This window comes from Sciurus carolinensis, chromosome 4 (assembly GCF_902686445.1).
Source record: "Sciurus carolinensis chromosome 4, mSciCar1.2, whole genome shotgun sequence".
Classification (NCBI taxonomy): Eukaryota; Metazoa; Chordata; class Mammalia; order Rodentia; family Sciuridae; genus Sciurus; species Sciurus carolinensis.
Window position 1 is genome coordinate 83874939 of NC_062216.1, and position 21317 is coordinate 83896255.

Genomic DNA, 21317 nt, shown 5'->3' on the forward strand with positions numbered 1-21317 from the left:
CTGACAAACTCTTACTGGGGTCTAACAGGGCTGCATTATGAAAACCTCTTCTCATTAATCTCTTCTCCCTCCCATTTTTGCCTTGTCTTGTTTTGTCTGTTTGGGGCTATGTAAGTATTATCTCTTCATGAAACAAATGTAAGGCTCTAAAGGTAAAATAATAATCACTTTGTGGGCCTGAATGGCTATTTTTTGAGATTCTTTCTTCAGTATATTTCAAATTTGGGGGACATGTGACTTGAACACTCTTAACCATGAAGCATTTGTAAAAATACATATCATTCACTTCTCACAGAACCATTTTCTTAAAAATAAGAGGCAATATTCAGATTCACATGCATGTTCATAATAAAGCTTTGTTTTAAAACAACTCAAATCCACACCAGCATTATCTTCAGTTTAATATTTTGGCCCCAAACCAAGAATTCAGGTATAACATGTAATTTTCATTGTAATGCATATATTGGCAGGACAAAATATGTATGCAAATAACACTGGGAAATACTGTTCCCTTTACAAGCGATCAAGGAAAAGTAAAGAAAGAAAACCCACAGCACTGTTTGCTCTAGTAAAAATGTGGTTCATTGTGAATGTGTGGAATGAGATTTGTTGAGAAGGAGTTCCTTTACAGAGACAAGAAGGAAAGTGTGAGCAACCCAGAAGGGGCCATATTCTCATTTTTATTTCCTTAGTTATAATTTAAATAATCATTCTCCATAATTTCTGTTTCTAGAGCTTTCTTTTTATCAGCTATCATTAAGGTAAAGGAACTATATTTCACCTTTCAAAAATGGAGTGACAGAATTTAGCCTAAGTGTAAGATATTCTGAGTTGGTAATTACTTTAAGTGATGAGAAAATATGACATATCGAACTTAAAGCATTCATTTTTTGAACATTAAAATAAATGGTAGGCAAATACAGAAAAATAGAAAATCACCAGTTCTCAGTTTTTTTTTTTTATCAATTCTTTTGTTTCTCTTCTTCTAGAACATTCTACAAGCATGATGTTGCTCTGATCAAAAGTAACCTCACTACTCAAGTACCATCATAGCTTCAATGTGCATTACCATCATTTCAGTAGATTCACACTCAGATCTTTTCAGTGCCATAAATTCATTTAGCCATAAAGTTATTAAACCCTTAGCTCCTGTGGAGAAATCTGGGCAACATTTATACAAGAAATTTATCATTTTAAAATTATCTCAAAATTGTGGCAACACTTTTTTAAAGTAACCCTTTGGAAAAATTTTACATGATACCCAAAGGCACTAGTTCACATAGGGGGGTGTGGCTGGAAAAATAAGATAAAGCTATTGTGTCGGTGAGCACAAAAAAGGATATTGAAAGGATAATTGTTAAGCTTTAAAGTTATTTCAAAAATGGCACTTTTCACGTTGGTATAAAATCAAAGTGCTTTAGGATGAACTTTTTATGCATTTTTTTTAAAGCTGATCTTTAACCCCCTGAAAATAGGGGGTTATAATGAGAACACTGATAGACTCTAAATCATAGTGGCAGTAAGTAGTAGATGTCACTAAAATGCTTTGTGTGTGTCTTTATTTTTTAGTATTTTTAATGTTGATAGACTTGCTTTATCTATCTGTGTATCATTAGTGAGATTTTCTCTTCAATTCTTTACTAGAAAGTTACAGCTCATTTAAAATAGCTGGTAGATACAGAAAGCATAAATATACAGTAAGTTTAAACACTGATTGTACTAAATGCAACAATACAAAGAAGCAAACAGAACACAAATGGTAACACAATAAAACTGTATTACATTTGTGCTTCAAATATTACAATACATTATATACAATAGTCCAAAATAAACATCTCATGCCAAGTGACACAAAAACGAATAGCAAGCAAAAAAATCCAGCAATATGTACATTACTTTTTTCTTTAATAATAAACATTCAACTCTGAACTGGGGCAATTTCACTACATACAGATGCAGTCCGCCTTTTATTCCATATAACCATCCTGCTTCCCTATATCTACGCTATTCAGTCGGCTCCTGTGTCAATTCTTATATACATGTGGAGCAAAAAAGATAAAAGAATGTAGTGCTTTGTATTTGTAATGGGGTGCTGTTGATAGATCAGCGAACCTGGGGTGCATAACCTTCTTTCATTAAACCTTCCTCGTAGTCCGTCTGGCAAAGGATCATGTTATTCTTCAGGAAAAATTTGTCTCCAACACAAAATCTGAAAATATTTAAAAAAAAAAAAGTAGAAGTATGTTAAGACTATTTCATTCAGTTCTATAGACTTGAAGATTGGCTTCCTAAAGACAGACTCCCCTGATAATTTCCTAAATCTGAAAGCTTATCTTAGGGAGTTACCTTCATTACCATAAAAACATTTAGTTCATTTGATGAAACAGTGCCTACAACATTTGAAACTCCATCTTTAAACAGAAAAATTGTTGAAACTTAAGCAGAACACCTGGGGCACCAAAGGTGACTTTCTTTCTTTTCCCCCCTTTCTTTTACCACATTGAGAAGGAAAAAAGAACTGATATATATTTGTACTCATTAAAATAAAACAAAGAATGATAATATTTCTCTGTCCTGAGTTGTGGAAGATTTCATCATTTTTCATTTATCTACCTAATAAAAAAGTAAACAAGCATTAAAATGAATGAAAGCATTAGAAAATAGCCACTTGTAAAGTTTCCCATTAAAAGCTTCCTTTTACTCCGTTATTAAAATGTGACTAAAATCTAATAATTTGGAGGTGCTCATTCTGAATTGAAAGTTAGTGTTAGCATCAGATGGTCATTCTGAGCCATATTCCTTTGTTCATGACCAGTCTACCAACTATGAAACGATAGATGTCATTTCTTGGAGCCCTTCCAATTAAACCAAAGGGAGTAACCTAAATGATCTTCTTAATATTGATGTGATAAATAAAACTAGTTTCCAGTAGCTAATTATGCATTTTATTTTATAAAGCACTGTTCAATGTGTGAGATTGTAATGTTTTTTAATAAGTGCTCTTTTTGTATAATTTCCCAATGGGTGACACTTTGGACACAATTAAGGTCAGAAATAAATGCTTGTGCTGTTTCCAGTACATTTAACAATAAAGTAACTCTGGGGAGATCTGTATATATATTTAATTGTAACAATTTAACCTTCAAACAGCACTGTTTGGTAGAGTTGACCCAGTAAAACTCCTTGTAATTATATAAGTTGACCTCACTGACCTTTGATAGTGGTCTCTCTTTATCAGATAGTCAATTTTGAATGATGTTCAGACAGAAATCTTAGTGGAGAGATTAAATTGTGTAGTGAAAGCCACTCTTTAATGTTTTGTGAAGTTGAAGGTTTAAATGAGGAGCAGTTGGACTGATTTACATTTGCAAAGATTGGAATGCTAGACAAACAGTGAACCTATTTATTTTCCAACTGGGTAGCTTTGGAAATTTATCCTTAGTCTAGCTAAGTAGATAGAAGGGAAAATAGTGTAATAAAAAAAGTAGATTGAAAGAATTAGCTTTCCTCTTAAAGGAAAATTGGTCTGTTTATTTGTGGAATTTACTTTTTTTCCTAGGATTACTGTCTGCTGATGATGTTGATTGAAAGTACAGACTATGCACTGATCTTGAGATCCTGGAGTTGTTTGTGGTCAAGGCTACTGGGCACAATGAACGCTGGAGTTTGGGGCTTTGAGTGTATTTTCTTTTTATTAGTTGCAAACTGTATGCTTTCAATGTCACATTTACAAAGTGGTGTTTGATAAACTGGTTTTTGTAGCTATCCTGATAACTAAGACATGTTGAACAAATGGAAATGCTTCTCCTGTTGCACTGACCTCTGCAGCCAAATTAAGTATTTCTATTGTGTGAGAGCATATAAAACAGCACATAGAATATGCTGATTACTATTCAAAACAATCACTTTATATCACATTAAAATTAAATTCAACTAATAAGCTAACAAAATATTACATTGAAAACAAATAGATTCAATGAAATACTCTTGGGTTCCAGCTGTTGTTACTAAAACCAACTAATTGGTTGTCCTAAAAACCAACTAATCTGGTAGTACTCTTTCAGCTTTATTGCTGTCTTAAATTTTGCTTCAATTCTTTTCAAGTCCTCCAATTCTATTAACCATCAAATAAAAACCATGATTTTCTGTCTTGTCATCGTATCATATCATGTCATGTCATTCTTAACTTTGGAGGCCTTGAAATTTATAACGTTTTTATTTGTAGATGAATAAATTCAAGGTAATTACAGTAAGGTAAGCACAGAAACAAGAGTGGGGATTCTAGCACCAAGTCCTGTCCTGATCATTTACCCACTACAAGGCCTGGGTACATTTCATGCTTCCCCTGTCTCAGTTCACACTATGACTAAGAGAAGCAGCTGCAACATTGGAACTCAGGGAGGTTTGAATGAAAAGTAAATGAAGGGCAGACAGGTGTGTTGCAATGAGCAGGATTCAAATCCCAGACTTCCACTTGCAATAATTGAAGATGAAACTTCAGTTTTTCTTGTTAGTAATATCAGTCACATAGGTAACTTTGTAACAAAGAGTAGAAATGAAATATATAGTCTTACCTTGGTGTTTGGAATATAGGTAAAATAGCCACCTTTTATAAAGTACTTACCATGTGCTAATACTAAACATATATATCCATGATCATATTTATTTCTTACCACCAACCTAGAAAGTAACCATTATTATTGCCTTTAAAAATTAAAAAAAAAAAAAAAACCTAAAGTTTCTCTCTCAGAATTTGAAAAACCTACCCAAGTTTCCATAGCTAGGGTGTATGTGGTAGAGGAAGGAAAATAACCCAGGTTTCCTTGGATTCAAGAACCATGCTTTTAACCAGGAGCAATAAAACATGCAGACTAGAAGTTTCATATGAATATTGAATAGTCAAACAAACTTTTTTTGCATGACTTTAAAGACTCTGCCTACCATTCAATGAGATGTTAGATATCTCACATCTTGCTGTATGGTAGGTAGACAAATTCTCTACACACACACACACACACACACACACACACACACACTCACAGAGAGAGAGAGAAAAAGAGAGAGAGAAAGAGAGAGAGAGAGAGAGAAAGAGAGAGAGAGATTTACATAAAATATTTTGTTACTAGTATGTTGTCTGTTGGAAGAAGTACATTTTATGTGCATTTCAACTTACACTTAAAGGTTAAGATGAAACAGAACATGGGTGAGGAATGTCATCCTTACACATATAATTCAAATAAAATAGCCTTGACAGCTGTGGTTAAGAGGAGATTATGACTGGTATGCAATTAAGATTGGCATCCTCCTTAAAAATGTTCCATATGGAAACACAAAGAAATTAGAGAAATAGCAATGCAGGTATTAAACATTTAACAAAATAATCTGTAACTGATTTTGTAAGAACAGCTAATTTCCAATGTTATATAACTAGCTCCTTACGAGACAGAATTTGTAGAAAAAAAATTACTGAAGTGTTGATGGTTGGAGGTAACTGTAAATATATTAACAGATCAGGCTAAAACTCCTAAAAATAAATGGATAATCTTCCTTATAATCTAATCCTTAATTGCTTGTGGTATGGTCAATTCAATTAGTTTTGCCCTCATTTAGAAAAAATGAAGAACAAAAAAGATGCCCAATTAGATTATTAAATTATTTAATCATGATGTCTGGAATTAAGAATGGCTTTAATTTCCATATCTTTTAGGGTGATTCTAACTGACTTTGTATGACCTTAGAGCTTGAGAAGTACAGGAAGTAAGTACAACTAATAAGTCTTCCTCATGAAATATGGACTTAGAATAGTTCTGAGCAGGTTAACAAAAGCCTGTGCTAAGAAGCTTTCATTTATAATACACTTTAAAACAAATGAAAAGTTAACTTAGTCATTTTATTTTCCTAAGATTAGTGATAACCAATTAAAACTAATTTTTATATCCTTAACCCTTTTAAAAGAAGAAGAAATTCAATATGTATTGCCAATATTTCTACCTGTCTTATTTGGCACCCACAGCTATGAAAAGATGGAGATTTCTAAGAAAAGATGGAGATTTCTGTACTGTACACTTTTCAGTAAAGTACAAGTTATATATTCATTCCACCACTGCACACTTGTGAACAAATTTACTGTCTTTTTTCCCACTGACAGCCCAGTTGTCATTACACATCTCATTCCTAGCAATTCTTTCGGTACCATCTCATTCTTAACAATCTTTTCTGTAGTATCTCATTCCTAACAATACTTTCTGTACCAAGAAATGCTACCTATACCCTGAATCCTGCTATAAATTATTCAAAGTCAACCCTACTTTAAGTCCACAATATCTATTCACATTTATATGCTCTTAATCAGAAATAAAATACCTCTTTTGAAACAGGTGTGAGTCCACAGGGTGAAATACAACTCTGTAGGCTCAAATCTTGAATTTCCCATTTCCTGACTGTGTTGACCTGGACAAGTTACTGAAATTTTCTCTACGTCACTTTACTTATCTTTAAAGAAAGCTAATAACAGCACCTACATGTGGGTGGTTTTATAAATTGAATGGAGTAGTTCATGTAAACACTAAGAGTACGGAGTATGATTTGCACTATACAAGGGTGTGCTATTATTATTATTAATAATCTTTTCCGTAGTAGGAAAGATTACTTGACCTGTTCCCTCACCAGGAATATTTCTCCCTTTTTCTAGCTTCTTAAATTCTAAAAGTTCCTTGCTTTCTATCCCCTCCATCAATATTCTTGATCTTCTTTCTCAAAGCACTTATTTATTGGAATATCATTTACCCTGGCATTTCAAAATTCTCCATGAATGTGTAACATGTTTCCCAATCCAGAAGCAGTTCTGAGGTAAATGACCATGAATTATACTTCTTTTGAATTCTTTGCAGTACCACTATAAATTGTACTACTAAAAGGTGAGGCAGGGGTCAATAAATGTGGCTTAAGATAGATTTATTTTAGAACACAATAGTTTAATCACATGTGTTTTAAATGAATAATTTAAACCTGTATTTATTTTGACTTTCATTCAGTGACCTCCTACTTTCCCAACTGCATTGCCTCCTGGTCCTTGCTCTACCCTCTGCTCCTCCATAACCCTCCCAAACTCCTGATGTCTCTGAGCTGCTTTTCATTTTCTGAACACCTCAAATGCTTTTATACCCCTGTGTCTCATCCTGTTGCACCATCTGCCTGGAAAATCTTTATACCTCTGCTCCTTAGCCCCCACTTCTTCCCCAAACCCCATCAGACACATTGCCTGTCCAAACCAGTTCTAGAGAGCTCTTTGTAAATACTCAGCATATCAGCCCTTAGATACTTCCCTAGACTTCAAGGACGAATCTCTCTTCCCTCAGTGTAAATCTATTTCACATTGATTACTCTCATCTGTGAGTCTTTGATGTCCTTCTCATAGCTCTGAATAGGTCTAAGAAAGAAACTGAATGTTATCCACAGAGCCTAGCACAGTGCTTTTACTGTTTCAGTGAAAGAAAAGAAAATTTTATGCATTTCTACATATTTAGGGAGACTTCATTACCAACAAGCACTTTTTTCCCTGTCCTTATAAACCATTATTTACTTTTATTGAATTTTCTTATAAACCATTATTTACTTTTATTTTCTAAGGAGGAACCTCATTCACATTTAAGAAATGAACTTATTATACAGATATTTTTTGTAATTCTGAATTAGATTCAAGTTATCATAAAAATGGCTCAAAATAGCCCTCCTTGAGTTTCCTTTTTACATAGAGAAACTTTAATATTTTTAATGCAGGATTTGTGCTTTTAAAAAGATCAAATGATTTGTACAAGGGACAACCAATTCTGAATGGTCATTATTATTATGTTTTTAAGCATTTGGAAGTACTTGGGATTGTAATGTCATTTTACTTTAAAAGTTAAAATAAAATGATAATTGAATAAAATTCACAAACATTTATTATTCCATAATTTCAGATGTCAATAAAGTTTGCTTAAGGGAAATTGCCTATCAATTACCTATTTACCTCATGTTTTACTTGAAAAGGTGCAAAACTGTGGCAATGATTTGACTACTAGAAGCACAGTCTTCTGTGGGATATGGTACTACTGGAAGGATTTTCCAAACTGACTTCAAAGTAAAAGCAGATGCTCCTATATTGAAAGGCTTCCGTACTCAGGGTAACAAAATTTGTCTGCTTTGCTTGACTGATGAAGATGAGTTGACTTCTTGCATTAGAGAAGTTTGTCTTGTAGGGGCTGAAGTGACAAGACAATAACTAAGTGCTAATTGTGCATAACCAGCACTAAAGATATGCAGTCCCATTATGGCATGTAATAAATGAAGCGAACACAGAAATATATTAGGTACTTTAATAATGATACTAGAATAGTATTTTGCAGCAATAAGAATGTGAACAGTTTTAGAGTCAAAATTTAGGAGTGTTTGTCTTACTTGACTGAGTTCTAGTGAGGAGACAGACTTAATTGTGAATGCAACTTTTTATTTCAATGGTGAAATAAAATTGATATATGATTTATAAATAGCATTAACCACCTACAATTGCTTTGCATCATAATAGAATTTAGGCTGAGTTTAGTACTTGAATGATGTTTTCATTTTCTGTGTAGAATACAGATAAAATAGGTAAGCCTGCCCTAATAGAAAAAAGGATGAAGGGCATAAATAGAAAGTTCCTTAAAAGAAGATACAACAAAAGACCACTAGTAATCAAATGATTGCCAATTAAAAATTATGAGGTGCCATGATTCATCCCTAAAAGTGACAAAATTTTCTTTTGTTAAATAATAATCCTCAATGTTAAAGCCAATATGAGGACATGAATAATTTTGTGCATTTTTGGTGTGAAAATAATTGGTAGAACTCTTATGAACAGCATGTTAGTAACATGTAACATAAGCCTTTAAATTGTTACATTTTTTGCTTAACTGTGCTACTGTGAATTTATCCTGACAGATTTGAGTCTATATTAGGGATGATACTATCAAAATTTAGGAAGAAACAACCTATAGAACAGATGATAGAAGACTGATTTATTATTATTTTTCAAGTACTGGGGATTGAACCTATGGGCACTTTATTGCTGAGCTACATCCACAGCTCCTTTTATTTTTTATTTTGAGACAGGATCTCACTAAGTTGTTGAGGTTGGCCTCAAACTTGACATCTTCCTGCCTCAGTTTCCCAAATTGCTGGGATTACAGATGAATGCCACTGTGCTTGGCCTAGAAGACTGATTTAATATGTGATGCTCTATCTATAAAACTGAACATGAAATAGCTTAAAACATCTTAAAAGAAATTTTAATGATAGGTAAGAAAGTATATAATATAAATTAAATGAGAGGGTCTTAATATCAAACATTAAGCTTTTTCCTTGTTACTTTTAAAAAAGCTTCTTAAATATAGATATAACAGAGACACTATGTATAATTTGCTATATATACATAGAAAACATGTGATTGGCTATATACTAAAATATTTCTTTGAGAATAGTGAGATGAGGCAATATTGTTCTCTATTTTATTATATTTTCAAAGTTTTCTCCTATGAATATATAAGCTTTTATAAGTAGAACAGCAGTAAAGGTTACTATTGCATAAAGATTACTGTTAGTGACTGCTATTAGTGAATAGCTGTGGCAAGGAAAGAAAGGTGTTCTATGTTTATTAGTAGTACTTTTAAAATGTATACACTTACATGTACACATGCATATAAATGTGTCTGTTTGGAGAATGGATGTTTGTGTTGTATATCCATATTCATAAAAGAAACAACATGTGCATTCATGAATTCATTTTTGGCTAAATGTCACCTTAAACAGTATTAACCTACCTTCCCTTTAAGCACTTCTAATGAAAAATCAAGATGTAAGATGACTTCTTAAGTTACTCTCTGGGGAATGATGATAGTATCAGGCATACTGGGCCACATTCTAAACATCTACTTTTAGCAAGAGATGTTATATGTCTTGTAGAAAAACTGAGTTCATGGGATATAATATGGTCCATGTAAATTACAAATATAAAATAAATAACTTTCAAAAACCTATTGTGCTCCTGGTACTTAATATAAATGATTTATTTTTTTTTAACTTTGCAAGATAGATATTAGTAATATGAATATAGAAAACAAACTCAGAAAGATCAAGTAACATATGAAGATCACACAGTTAATATATCAGCTAATACATGGGGAGGCTCAAATTTGAATTTAGTTCTTACCATAAAGATCATATTCTTTCCTTGTGCTATTCTATAGAATCTCATAAGCAGACTGTGCATTAAACAGAACTTTTCAGGGCAAATTATAAAAACTGAGAACTTGATGGAACTGATGTGTATCTATAATGTACTGTTTACATGTTCTCACATCTAGACATACTCATTTTATTTTCATTAAAATCCATCAAGTCTAGTGATGTTTTAAAATACTGTATTTTTGATATGTATTTTAAAATATTGTAAAATTCTCTGCATTTATCACATAAAAGAAGTGCCAGTAGCACTGGAAATAAAAGTATAACTTTCAATAAGGAGCAATGGGTGTAGCTCATAAAACTTTTGAGTCAAAAGAGTTCTGAAATTGACTAATCAAGCTCCCTTGCATTACAAATGAGAAAACTAAGGTCCTGAGAGGTGTAGTGTTTGGCTTAAGGGCACACAGCCAATTTGTGGCAGATACAAGACTAGAACTTAAGTTTCCAGATTCCCTGGGAAATGTTCTTTATATTGCTGCTTTGCCAATTCTGCCTCTTCAGTTCTGATAATTGTTTAATTATTTGCTATATCTGGTCTCACACTTGAAGATATTTGAGGCAACTGAAATAGCACACATAGGACAAGGTTAAAATTGCAAATAAGAAATAGAGAGGGAAATTACAAATATAATAAATAACATGAAAACAAAATGCCTGCTACAAATTTCTGTATGTTTGCCTTGTTGCTAACTTGTTTGCTCATAGAAGCAGCACAAAAAAGCTAAGCTCTTTTAAACTAACTTGTTTAAAGACAGAAAAATGATACACAGAAGAACGAATAAAAAGTCTCAAAGTTAATAGAAACACTTCCATGTCCAGGCACAGGCTATTACACAATACAGTTGTTTCAAAGTCAGTCTGAAGACCTTCCTCCTTGATGCCTTATTTCTGGCACTGAATTAATGTTTGCAGAAAACAAAAATACCGAGATTAATTGCTTTTAGTAAAGTGTACAGATATCATTGCCACCTATTCCAACAAAAACCGGCACAGAGGTGTGCCATTTTTGAGAAGCCAAAAGGAAGTCTCATTACCTCTGGTTACAGAGCTGACAGGCAAAGCAGTCCAGGTGGTAGACATTATCCTTGGCACGCATCACCATCTCAAAGGCAGGAATGAGCTTGCTACAGGCAGCACAGTTTCCTGTTACCCCGAAAAGCCTAAAACAATAAACAGGGTTTTTTTGTTGTTGTTGTTGTTTGTTTGTTTTGTTTTTAACTCAGAGAAATCTGAGACTGTGAATAGAGCATATTAATATATCCATAAAGCTATCAATACACAGTGACTTATGAGGTATGCAAGTGAGTTTTATCCTAGGTGTATACATAAATATTCTTCTGTAATACATACTCCATTGACCTCTCTTGATGAAAATCACATCTTGTTTGGAAAGCAAAGGAAACGGCAAATACATTAGGAAGTTTACATAACTGTACACAAACAGAAGTCAACAGGGGTGAATTCACAGCAAAAATCTACTTGTTGGAGTATATAGTAAACATAAAAAAGCAATGTAACTTTGATCTTAACATTATATAGTCAACACTTTAGTTAGAAAAGAAACCCATTTGAATGACTTGCCATTTTTTTGACATCTAGATTCTAAGAGGTTTGCTATTATTATTAAAATAACGTTTATGAACAAGCCATTTAAATAGTCAAAAAACCGCGGAGGTACTTGCACCTTCTGGCCCTATACCATGGTTATAGCTGTGATTCTGTTATTCAGGTAGCGCATTAAAGTAAATGAGGCTGTAAACTATATATAGCTAGACCAGGAGTTGAAGCATAATATATTGTCAGAACCACTGGAATTGCCTGGGGGAAAAAAAAGGTATTCTTTTAAAATCTTATTTGCTGTAGATACCTGAAAATGGTTATTGTAATGACCTAAAAAATGGTACAAAATAAAATGTCTTATCATTTCCTAGTGGGAGGAAATATTTTATTCATTTGCATTGGCAATATTTAAACCAAGTTTCTTCAAAGTTGTTAATGGTGGTAAAGAATCACTACAAATAATATTTCATGCATAGTAGTTAATGTACTTTTTAACTAGGAAGCAAACTAGATGAAAAACACCACATCTGCCAGTTTTCTTTTTTCTTCAACATCAGTCTGACAGGAGAAAAATATAATGGCTCTCATGGGAAAGACCAAATTAAAAGCAGTTCTAAACTAATGAATTCAAAGGTGCTATGGAGAAAACTCATTTTGGTTATAAAAATGTACTTTAAAAAATCTTAGCCTTTCATTTTATTGAATTTAAGGATTACGCACAAATGTGCAGAAGTCTCTCCTCTCATTACTTTCTATATACTCTGAAGATAAGTCTTTGCTTAAGGCATGCATATTCATTTTCAAGTTCATAACTATTTCCTCTTACAAGGCTAATGACAATGGTCGGACAAAGTTGTAAGAGTGGTGTCTAAGTGTCTGACAAAGTGTGCAATAAATGTTCTGCTCCTATTTTTGTGAGACTGCCTCTTGAAAAACACAAGCATCTTGAGGGCAGAAACTGCAAATGCTTTCTAAACAGTTTTGTAGCACAACTTGAGCACTTGATAAAAAGTAAGCAAGGTTTATATTCGAGAAGATTAAATTTGAAATTCTTGGACACTTACCTTCCTTAGAGAATTAGAAAACTCTTTTAATATTCCTAACTTCAGAAATAGAACTCAAATAACTTTTGTGTTCTCATTTTACAATCCATATTTTGAAAAATATTTTTGCTTTCAAAAGAACTTTGTGGAAAATATAATATTTTGCAGTCTCCTGCTGGCATCATTAAAAATGAAATCATCACAAACTAAAGCTTTCATCCTATTCTGTGAGCCAAATTTTTTCATTCGTTTTAACATTTCACATTTACTTTTGAGTGTACTTCACACGATCTCTTCAGGAGTCACGTCACTTACGTGTGCCATTTGTTTCTTCTGTTCTTTATGATTTTTGAGAAATAAGGAAAACATGAAAGTTCTTTATTCCATGAATATAGATATATTTGTGGATATAAAATCTGGTTAATATGAGATAAAGCCCTTGTTAAGAATTACTCAGTTTGCTCATTCCTAATAAACATACACACACAATGCCATTTTGAAATTCTGGACATAGTTTCCCCCAATTTCAATTGCTCTCGCTAGCTGAGCATTTATCAGCTACCTGATTAGAATTTGTTTCCACACAAACCATTGATCATCAGCCTATTACTAGGCAAATGACAGTTAATTACCCACTACATTAACCACTGGGACCTGAGACCTGCTTCTGCTGCCATCAGTCAACATGATAAATGTGGCAAGTTCAGTAATGCATGGCCAGCCCTGAGCTGCCTGCTATACTGTGAACAACCCTCAATCTCACTTCCAGGCCCAGGAAAATCTATGGCAATCTGCATAATTACAAGCTCTGGGTTAATAACAGACAAATGATTTGTTGCATCTAAACAAAGTCCTTGGAATGGTCCCGGTCTCTGGTGGCTGCCCGTACGGCGCACTGCCACTAGTATACTTTCCACTACAATGTGCACAAAATAGTTCTCTGACGTTATAGCCTTCCAATTTGTTGCCCTCCAATTTATGGATTCTGCATATGTGATTTTTAATCATTAAAGGACTCTTGAAGCAATATTATCTTAATTATTCTCTGCTGTAACCAGGGAATTAGGCTTCAGATAAAATTTTCTTCTTCCATGCACTTTCCCTGCCTCGCTGGAGGCTCCATCAGTTTCCATCTACACCTGGACTCTGAAATCCTAATGATGAATTATTGCCCCTTTTCCTAAGAGGGCGAACCTTACAAGGGAACATTTTACTGAACTGTCAGCTCACAGACTGAGTGCGGAGATGTGGAAATCTGATCTAATTTACTGCAAAACGATGCATTTGTTAGACTTTTTCCTCAGTTTTGTCCAAGGATCAAGAGATAATTCTACAGTCACATTTGTGTTCTCGTATTTCTCAGGGGGCCAAACCTAAGATTCCCAGGGCAAGGAAACAAAGTAATATTTTTTATAAAATGGGGTTTGAGGATGTATAATATTATCCTTTGATTTCCAAACATGCCATTTGGATTCTCAGGCAAAAAGAATTATCATACATACCAACTAAGCTTAAGGCATGCTTAAGGTCCTCATTCGTAAGATTTTTTTTTTCAGATGTGTCTAAGAAATATTCAAAAAGAGTCTCTTAATTACCTAATTCATTTCAACTATTCACAATCCTGGAAATCTTGTAACCCCTTCCTCTGCACTTTTCACTCCCACACTCGTTTACAAGGATAATACTGATCCACTTTTCCATTTAAGCTAGAAAGCTCTGTGAGCTCTTGTTTGTAGTGCTTATACAGTCTTATCTCCTACATAAGAGGACAGCCTAAGAGCTCTTAGTAGTACACTGGGATAGACAAAGCTTTATTTAAAAATGTGTCAGTTTGAAATCTGGACCTAAGTTAATCATAGTGCCCCAGCTCATAACTTTATTGTAAGGGGGAAAAAAAAGCTCATTGATCCATTTTGCTCATTTTAAGATGTCCTGTAGATGTCCTGGCATTAAAGATGCCAGGCATTAATTTGTCAATTTATGGGCTAGATGGTTCCCCACTACTTATGTTCATAATAACCTTTAATTATTATGACTTTTATCTCGTTTCTGACATATCACTGAAAGTAGACTTACCATATAAAAGGAGACAAGTATCATTGATACAATATCAGTGCATATTACTACTTATAGGAATCCCAAAGGATGATTCTAACCCTTTTCCATTCCATTTTTGCTTTCACTACCTGATCTTGAAAATCTAAAAACAGATATGAAGACAAAAACCAGACAGACAACTTTCTTATGAAAGAACTGAGCTTATCTCTCTACTACACATCCCACACTGCAGTGAGTATGTACAGAGAAGTCTTAAGTTTTGTGTTTGGGTGGCATCGTGAGAACTAAGACAACACACATTTGTATTTTTTAAAGTCACCCAGAAAATTCTGTGATTTTACTAAATGTTCAACAGCTTTGATAACATAGTCGTAAATCAGAAAAACTCTGTATGTTATAGTGAATATCCATTTCCAAAGTTCCTGGGGGTGAGAGCAGAGAAAAACTCAAGACACATAATCATTTAACATAGCAATAATAAATATGGTTTACTACAGGCATCAGGGCAAAATGAGTGTTCATTGTATTAGTGTCTTTTGTTTCACAGCACCAGATGTTTCTATAGATTTTTTTAACCAGGTCAGTGGCTCAAGTCACTAAATCAAATTCCCCCGAGCTATGGAAAGCATAGTATTTGACTCAAATTAATTTATTATTTTGGGAAAAATGCACAAATAAATACCATTGTAGTAAGTCTTGGTTCTGAACAAAGATAAAATTTTTTCTATCAAAGCAGTCCTCTAGTGACTTAAATACATATAAATATAACAGTAAATATTAGCTTTAATATTGAGGTTAACACTAGTTATCATATATATATATATGTACACATACTAGTTATCCATATATATATATACATGCTATATATATATATATATATATATATATATATATAGAGAGAGAGAGAGAGAGAGAGAGAGAGAGAGAGAGAGATATCTCCCTCTCTGTGTAGAATAGAGATAAATAGAGAAACAGAGAAAGGAAAGTTTGGCTTTCCAAGGATGTGAAATTGCAACCATTTGAAAAGATCTTTAACTTTGACTGCTGGCTGGTGAAGTTTTATTGAATATGCGATGTGGGAAGGAATGGAACATTTTCACAGATTGAGAAGGACAATTGCTTTTTTTGTCTATTACAAATATACTTCTCATCTCCTCTCCTACTTCTCTTTTTAAACCAAGGGAGGGAGTGATAGAATATGAAAACACTTTAAAAATTCCATTCCTTTGTTTCAAACTTAAAAACCTCATCCGTTACAAGGCTGAAGAGTGGAACCTATTGTTCCCTCTCTTCATGGGTATTAGCAATTGGGTCCACTGTCAGAGAGAGAGAGAGAGAGAGAGAGAGAGAGAGAGAGAGAGAGAGAGAGAGAGAGAGAGATATTTCTTGTAGGTGTTAAAGAGGGTAAAAAAAAGAAAACACTAAATGCTTAAAAATATACAGAGGAAAACACAAGACATTTTTCAGGCGAGTTTGACCCATGTTTCTGTTTCAGGTAGAATTACCACAGATATTTAGGATACATTTGTGCTCAGAGAGGATTCTGAATTTTCCTAAAGTTAACATAGACAAGCTAAAAAGTCGACCATATTTTAAAGGAATGAGATACAGCTCCTGTTTCAAAGAAACTTAGTGATTATTCATTTCATAATTATTTTAATTCTGTTATTAACCCTAACTTAGCTTGAATTTGGTCTTCGTATATGATTTTTTAATTAACATATGGGGATCATGCCAAATGGAAACATATAAGTCATTTACTGAAAGATTAATATATATTAATAAATATATGTATAGTATATATGTATATTCTTTGTCTTTCTATGAACACACACACACACACACACACACACACACACATGCACGCACACTAAGTTATATATTGAAGGAAAAAGAAAGGGGGATAAGTAAAAATAAGTTCAACTTACTAACTGCCTAACTACATTTTCAGGAAGAACAACCAAAAGCCCATACTATATTATTGTATGCATATATTTAAAAAGTACAACTTGCTATCCAAAATTCCATAGTTCATGTTACTAAGAGAACATTCAGGTTCAAAGAAGCAAGAAAGCAGATGAGGGTGTGCTGCCAAGAAGCTGGGGAGAGGGACAGTGCAGGGGAAGATAAAGAGAGCTGTGCACTTAGGTGAGCATGGCGAGTTATTCTGTAGGTCTGTGCTGCAGCACCAGGAAGGAAGATACAGACTACCTTTCACAAGTGGAGACCTGGTAGGAGATAGCAGAAAGGTCACCTACCTTGAACTGATGATAGAGGCTAAGCAGAAACCTGGAGATGGTCAATATCTGGGTTTATTTATGGAATTTGTTTCAAATGGCAATATGATAGCCATCTGCCAGGTGGAGGGTAAGTGGATAAGGGAGCCAGGCAGACTGAATGCATGAGGCTCCATGTTCAATGTACTCATATCCTCAGAGTACTGTCCTTCTCCAGCCCTTGGCAAAACTCCACTCTTCCTTAAATCAGACAGAATAGCACCAGGCAGAAAGAAGCAGCATTCACAAATCCAACTCAGAGGGTTAACTAGCATCTATCTGCCACTCACTGGTTGGACTTGCTGAGTATCAGTTCATGATCCAACCCATTTGAACAACAAAAACATGGTGAAAGACAATAAAATTATGGGCTGAAAATTATTCCTGAACTGGTAGGGTGGAGATTTAACTTTCTGGGGTTTTGTTTTCTTTTATTTTATATTATTTTTTCAATTTTATAATTTTGCAGAATTCTTGAGACCTAGCTTAGCACTTACGTTGAAAAACAGAAAATTAAAAGGTAATGCTCAAGGTCTGGGGATGTAACTCTGTGCTGGAGCGCTTGGCCAGCATGCATGAAGTCTTGGGTTTAATACCCAGAATTGCAACAAAAATAATTAAAAATAAATAAATAAATGAAAAGAATGCTAAAGGTTAAGAAAGATTTTGATGAAAGCCAATATCAATTGGCTATTGTCTATGTATTGTCTGTGAAGGGAAGGCAAAAAAACTAAAGAAACATTCTAGGAAGACCTGAGATAGTGCCCTCCATACCATTTTTAGACTTGAAGTTCCACCCTGATTCCTCCCACCTCCATTCAACTCATGGGCCAAGCTCACTTTCCATCTTGGCTGTCTGTAGTTGGGCTGGCTGGTAAGGCATCCACCAGTCACATGTGGCCATTGACCTCTGGACACGTGGCTGATCTGAAATGAGAGATGCTCCAACTGTGGCATAATCATAAGATTTCAGGCTTTACACAAAAATGTGAAATATTTCCTGAATAAAGTTTTAATATTGATTATCTATGAAGATGATAATCTTTTAGATACATTGCATTAAGTAAAATGCTTTAAGAATTAATTTTGCCTTTTGTTACCAGAAATGTTAAAATTAATAAATCGATCATGTCTTATTTTTAATGGACAGTGTGGGTCTATAGACTGAATTTTCCTTATACCTCTGGATATATGACAATTATAACTTTCAAATAAATGGATATTTGTAATTTTCTGACTGGAATCTATCCTAGAAATCTTCCTCTAGTCTTCTATATGTAAAAAAAAAAAAAAAAAAAAAAAAAGTTACAGGCCTGAAACATTTTATTCTACTGTAAACTTAATAATGTGTATGCTAATAACATGAATCATTATAACTCACGCATAATCTGAAATAGACAATAATGCTCCACCTATTTTTTCAGTTGCCAGCTTACTCAGTATTAATTCCTTTCTAAACTTAACTATTTTCAGCTGCATAAAGATAGTCACAGAACCATACATAAAGAAAAATTGGTTGATATTTGGGCAACTGGCCCTGTCTTAGCCCTACTACAGAGAGCAGGAGAAAACCCTCATGTTCATACATAGAACCTTGCACAATTATTTGGCACCAGAGCTGGTACAAGAACCTCCCCAAATCTGATCTTTTCTCAATGTACTTGTTTATTTTGTTGCTTTGTTTCCCTGTAAAAATAGGGAAAGATGAGGCTGCTTGGATAAATGTCTCTAGGTTCTGACATGGCAGAGGGTAATGGCTGATTTACATAGGATCATCATTTTTCTCTCCACATCTGGCTCTGCTAAAAGTTGCCAAAAGTGTTAAATGTTATACTTTAACTTTTAACAAATAATTGTCAATGTCTTCTCATACCCATTTTCCAAAGCCTTATGAGCAGGTGTTAGAGCTATTTATGATCAGCACAGCAGTCTACTGGGAGAAGCTATTCAGAGAAAAGTAAAATTGAATATTTTCTCTCAACATTTGGTGAGGATAATACTTCTGGGCAAATATGGCAATTGTACCAACATTTCACAGAATCACAGAACTTCTTAGACTTCTGCTGCTAGAACAAAAGAAAACATGTCAAACTTGCTCTTCATTGTTGTGATATTTAAAAGACAAGATTTTTCAAATTTTTATATATAGTTATACAAAGGACTACAATGTTAAAAGAAAGAAAAGAACAAGAAACAAGAAAGTCAAGGATAACACATATGAAATAAAACTAGGAATAGAGTTTTAGAGTAATAGAAACATTTTATGTAATCACTATATAATATCTGCTCAATGTTAAGGTAAGTTTTTAATGAAGAGAAGGACAACCAGCCACAATGATATGGACATAAAAATATGATTATTTTCACAGATATTGTGGGCAAGTTAGTTTCTATTTATCTTTCCTTTGATGTAAGTGAGGAAGTGGTTGGTAGATTGAAATAAATTCTAGCCTGGTTTCAGCCACAGTATAGTAAATGCTAATTGGAATATGCTTTATACAATTTTATTATAAAAACTTTTAAGAATTTTTAAAGTGATAGTCTCTTCTGTCAAGAGTTTCAGAAAGCTGTGTCTAATAAAATTGGACAGGTCTGAGTGGGAACTTTTAAAGTAAGTAACATTTCCCTAAAAATCAGCATTGAACTCTTTCGATATCCCTACAGACGTTTTACAGGCCCATAATTACCTTCTTTTTTTATATTTCTTTTTCACACTTTTCTTTCCATGTACTATATATAAAAGTGAACAAGGAAGTTTGGAAAGAGGTAGGTACCTTATTTCAAAATACTATTTTTATCCATCTCATAACTAATGAACTTCAAATAACTGAAAATTTCAATAGGAAAGTAGCAAAGAGGGGAAAAAGCATTTATAGGAGGGTGATGAAGGTCATTGATGTTGGGAACTGATCCTGGGAAAAACCTTTACCAGGAAAAACCTAGGTCAAATAGGCCAGTTAATATTTTCATGTGACAACCTTGCAGTATTTCCATGTGCTGTGTGCTTACTCATTCAGGCACTGACACAGGCTCAGTGAAGCTGTACTGTGAAACACCAAGGAGGTGATCACTGCATAATCTGAACTCCAGCACAAAGCTCATTTGTTCTGGTGGAAAATGGACCTTTGTATCCAGAGATTATGAAGACTTAGTGACAATAACGGCTGATTGCTTGTAAAAAAGAAACAAATCACTTACCTTCCCTAAATGAGGCAATTATTTATTCTTGAAGCTAGCCAGTAAAATTCAAACAAACATTTCTTCTACGATTAGTTATTAGGACTTATTTCAGAGAAAAAGTGCTATGGAAGAGAACAGTAACCTGCTTAAGGACATAATAGAATTTAAGTTTTATTTAAATCTCTTATATTACTTTGAAGAAAAAGTCTTCTTATTAGTGTTTTCTTTTAAGGTAAGTAGAAGGATTTGGGATTATGTGATCTGATTTATAAGTTAAATTCACTTAAGAAAAAGGAGGCAGAAAATGTTATTACAGCTATTTATTCTTGTTTTTAACTAAGGATATTATATTAAGGCTGTTTCAGAGTATATTGTAGTTTCAAATTCTATTGACAAATGGAATTTCACTAAAAGATTCATGAAACATATCTTATTTCTTTTGTTAAATATTTCTATGAAGCACCTTTAACACCCAACACTATTTACCTCCTATTATTTGAATGCATAATGGTTCTTAAATTCTTTAAGAATATGGGATATGGCTCTGTGGTAGAGTGTGCCTCACATGCTCCAGACCTTGGGTTCAATCCCCAGGCCCCGGTGTGTGTGCACACATATTAAGAAAGGGCTCTCAATGCTATCACTTAAAAAAAAATCAAAAATCATTTATAGCTTAAATATCTGTAACAGTAAGTAATAGCAAGGACAGCCATGCACCACCATCTTCTCAGGACAAGTTTGGTTAAGTGTCATTGTTTGGTCTATGGTAATGCTGTCTTTATCAAAAATGTCCTGAGTCCTGTAGAATATTATATGGCAACCTAGTAATAGTCAGAGATCAATTAGAATTCAGGCATTTCAAAAAATTCTATTCCTCTATTCCTTCATGGAGTTAAATAGGCAGATTCAACTAAATATCCTTAAAGGATTCTAATTG

The 21317-nt window shown here is 33.7% G+C and overlaps 1 protein-coding gene across 5 annotated transcripts in view; it reads right to left on the bottom strand.

Annotated features, from left to right (window-relative positions):
- Nucleotides 1-376: 376 nt before the first annotated feature.
- Nucleotides 377-21317, bottom strand: part of Lmo3 (LIM domain only 3) — a 211133-nt gene continuing 190192 nt past the window's right edge. For all 5 annotated transcript variants that reach the window (XM_047550183.1, XM_047550182.1, XM_047550181.1 and 2 more), the window contains 2 exons: nucleotides 11298-11423; nucleotides 377-2209 (listed from right to left, as the gene is read on the bottom strand). In XM_047550183.1, the coding sequence (XP_047406139.1) occupies nucleotides 2104-2209; nucleotides 11298-11423 (232 nt within the window). In that variant the 3' untranslated portion in view covers nucleotides 377-2103. The remainder of the gene's footprint in view (nucleotides 2210-11297; nucleotides 11424-21317) is intronic.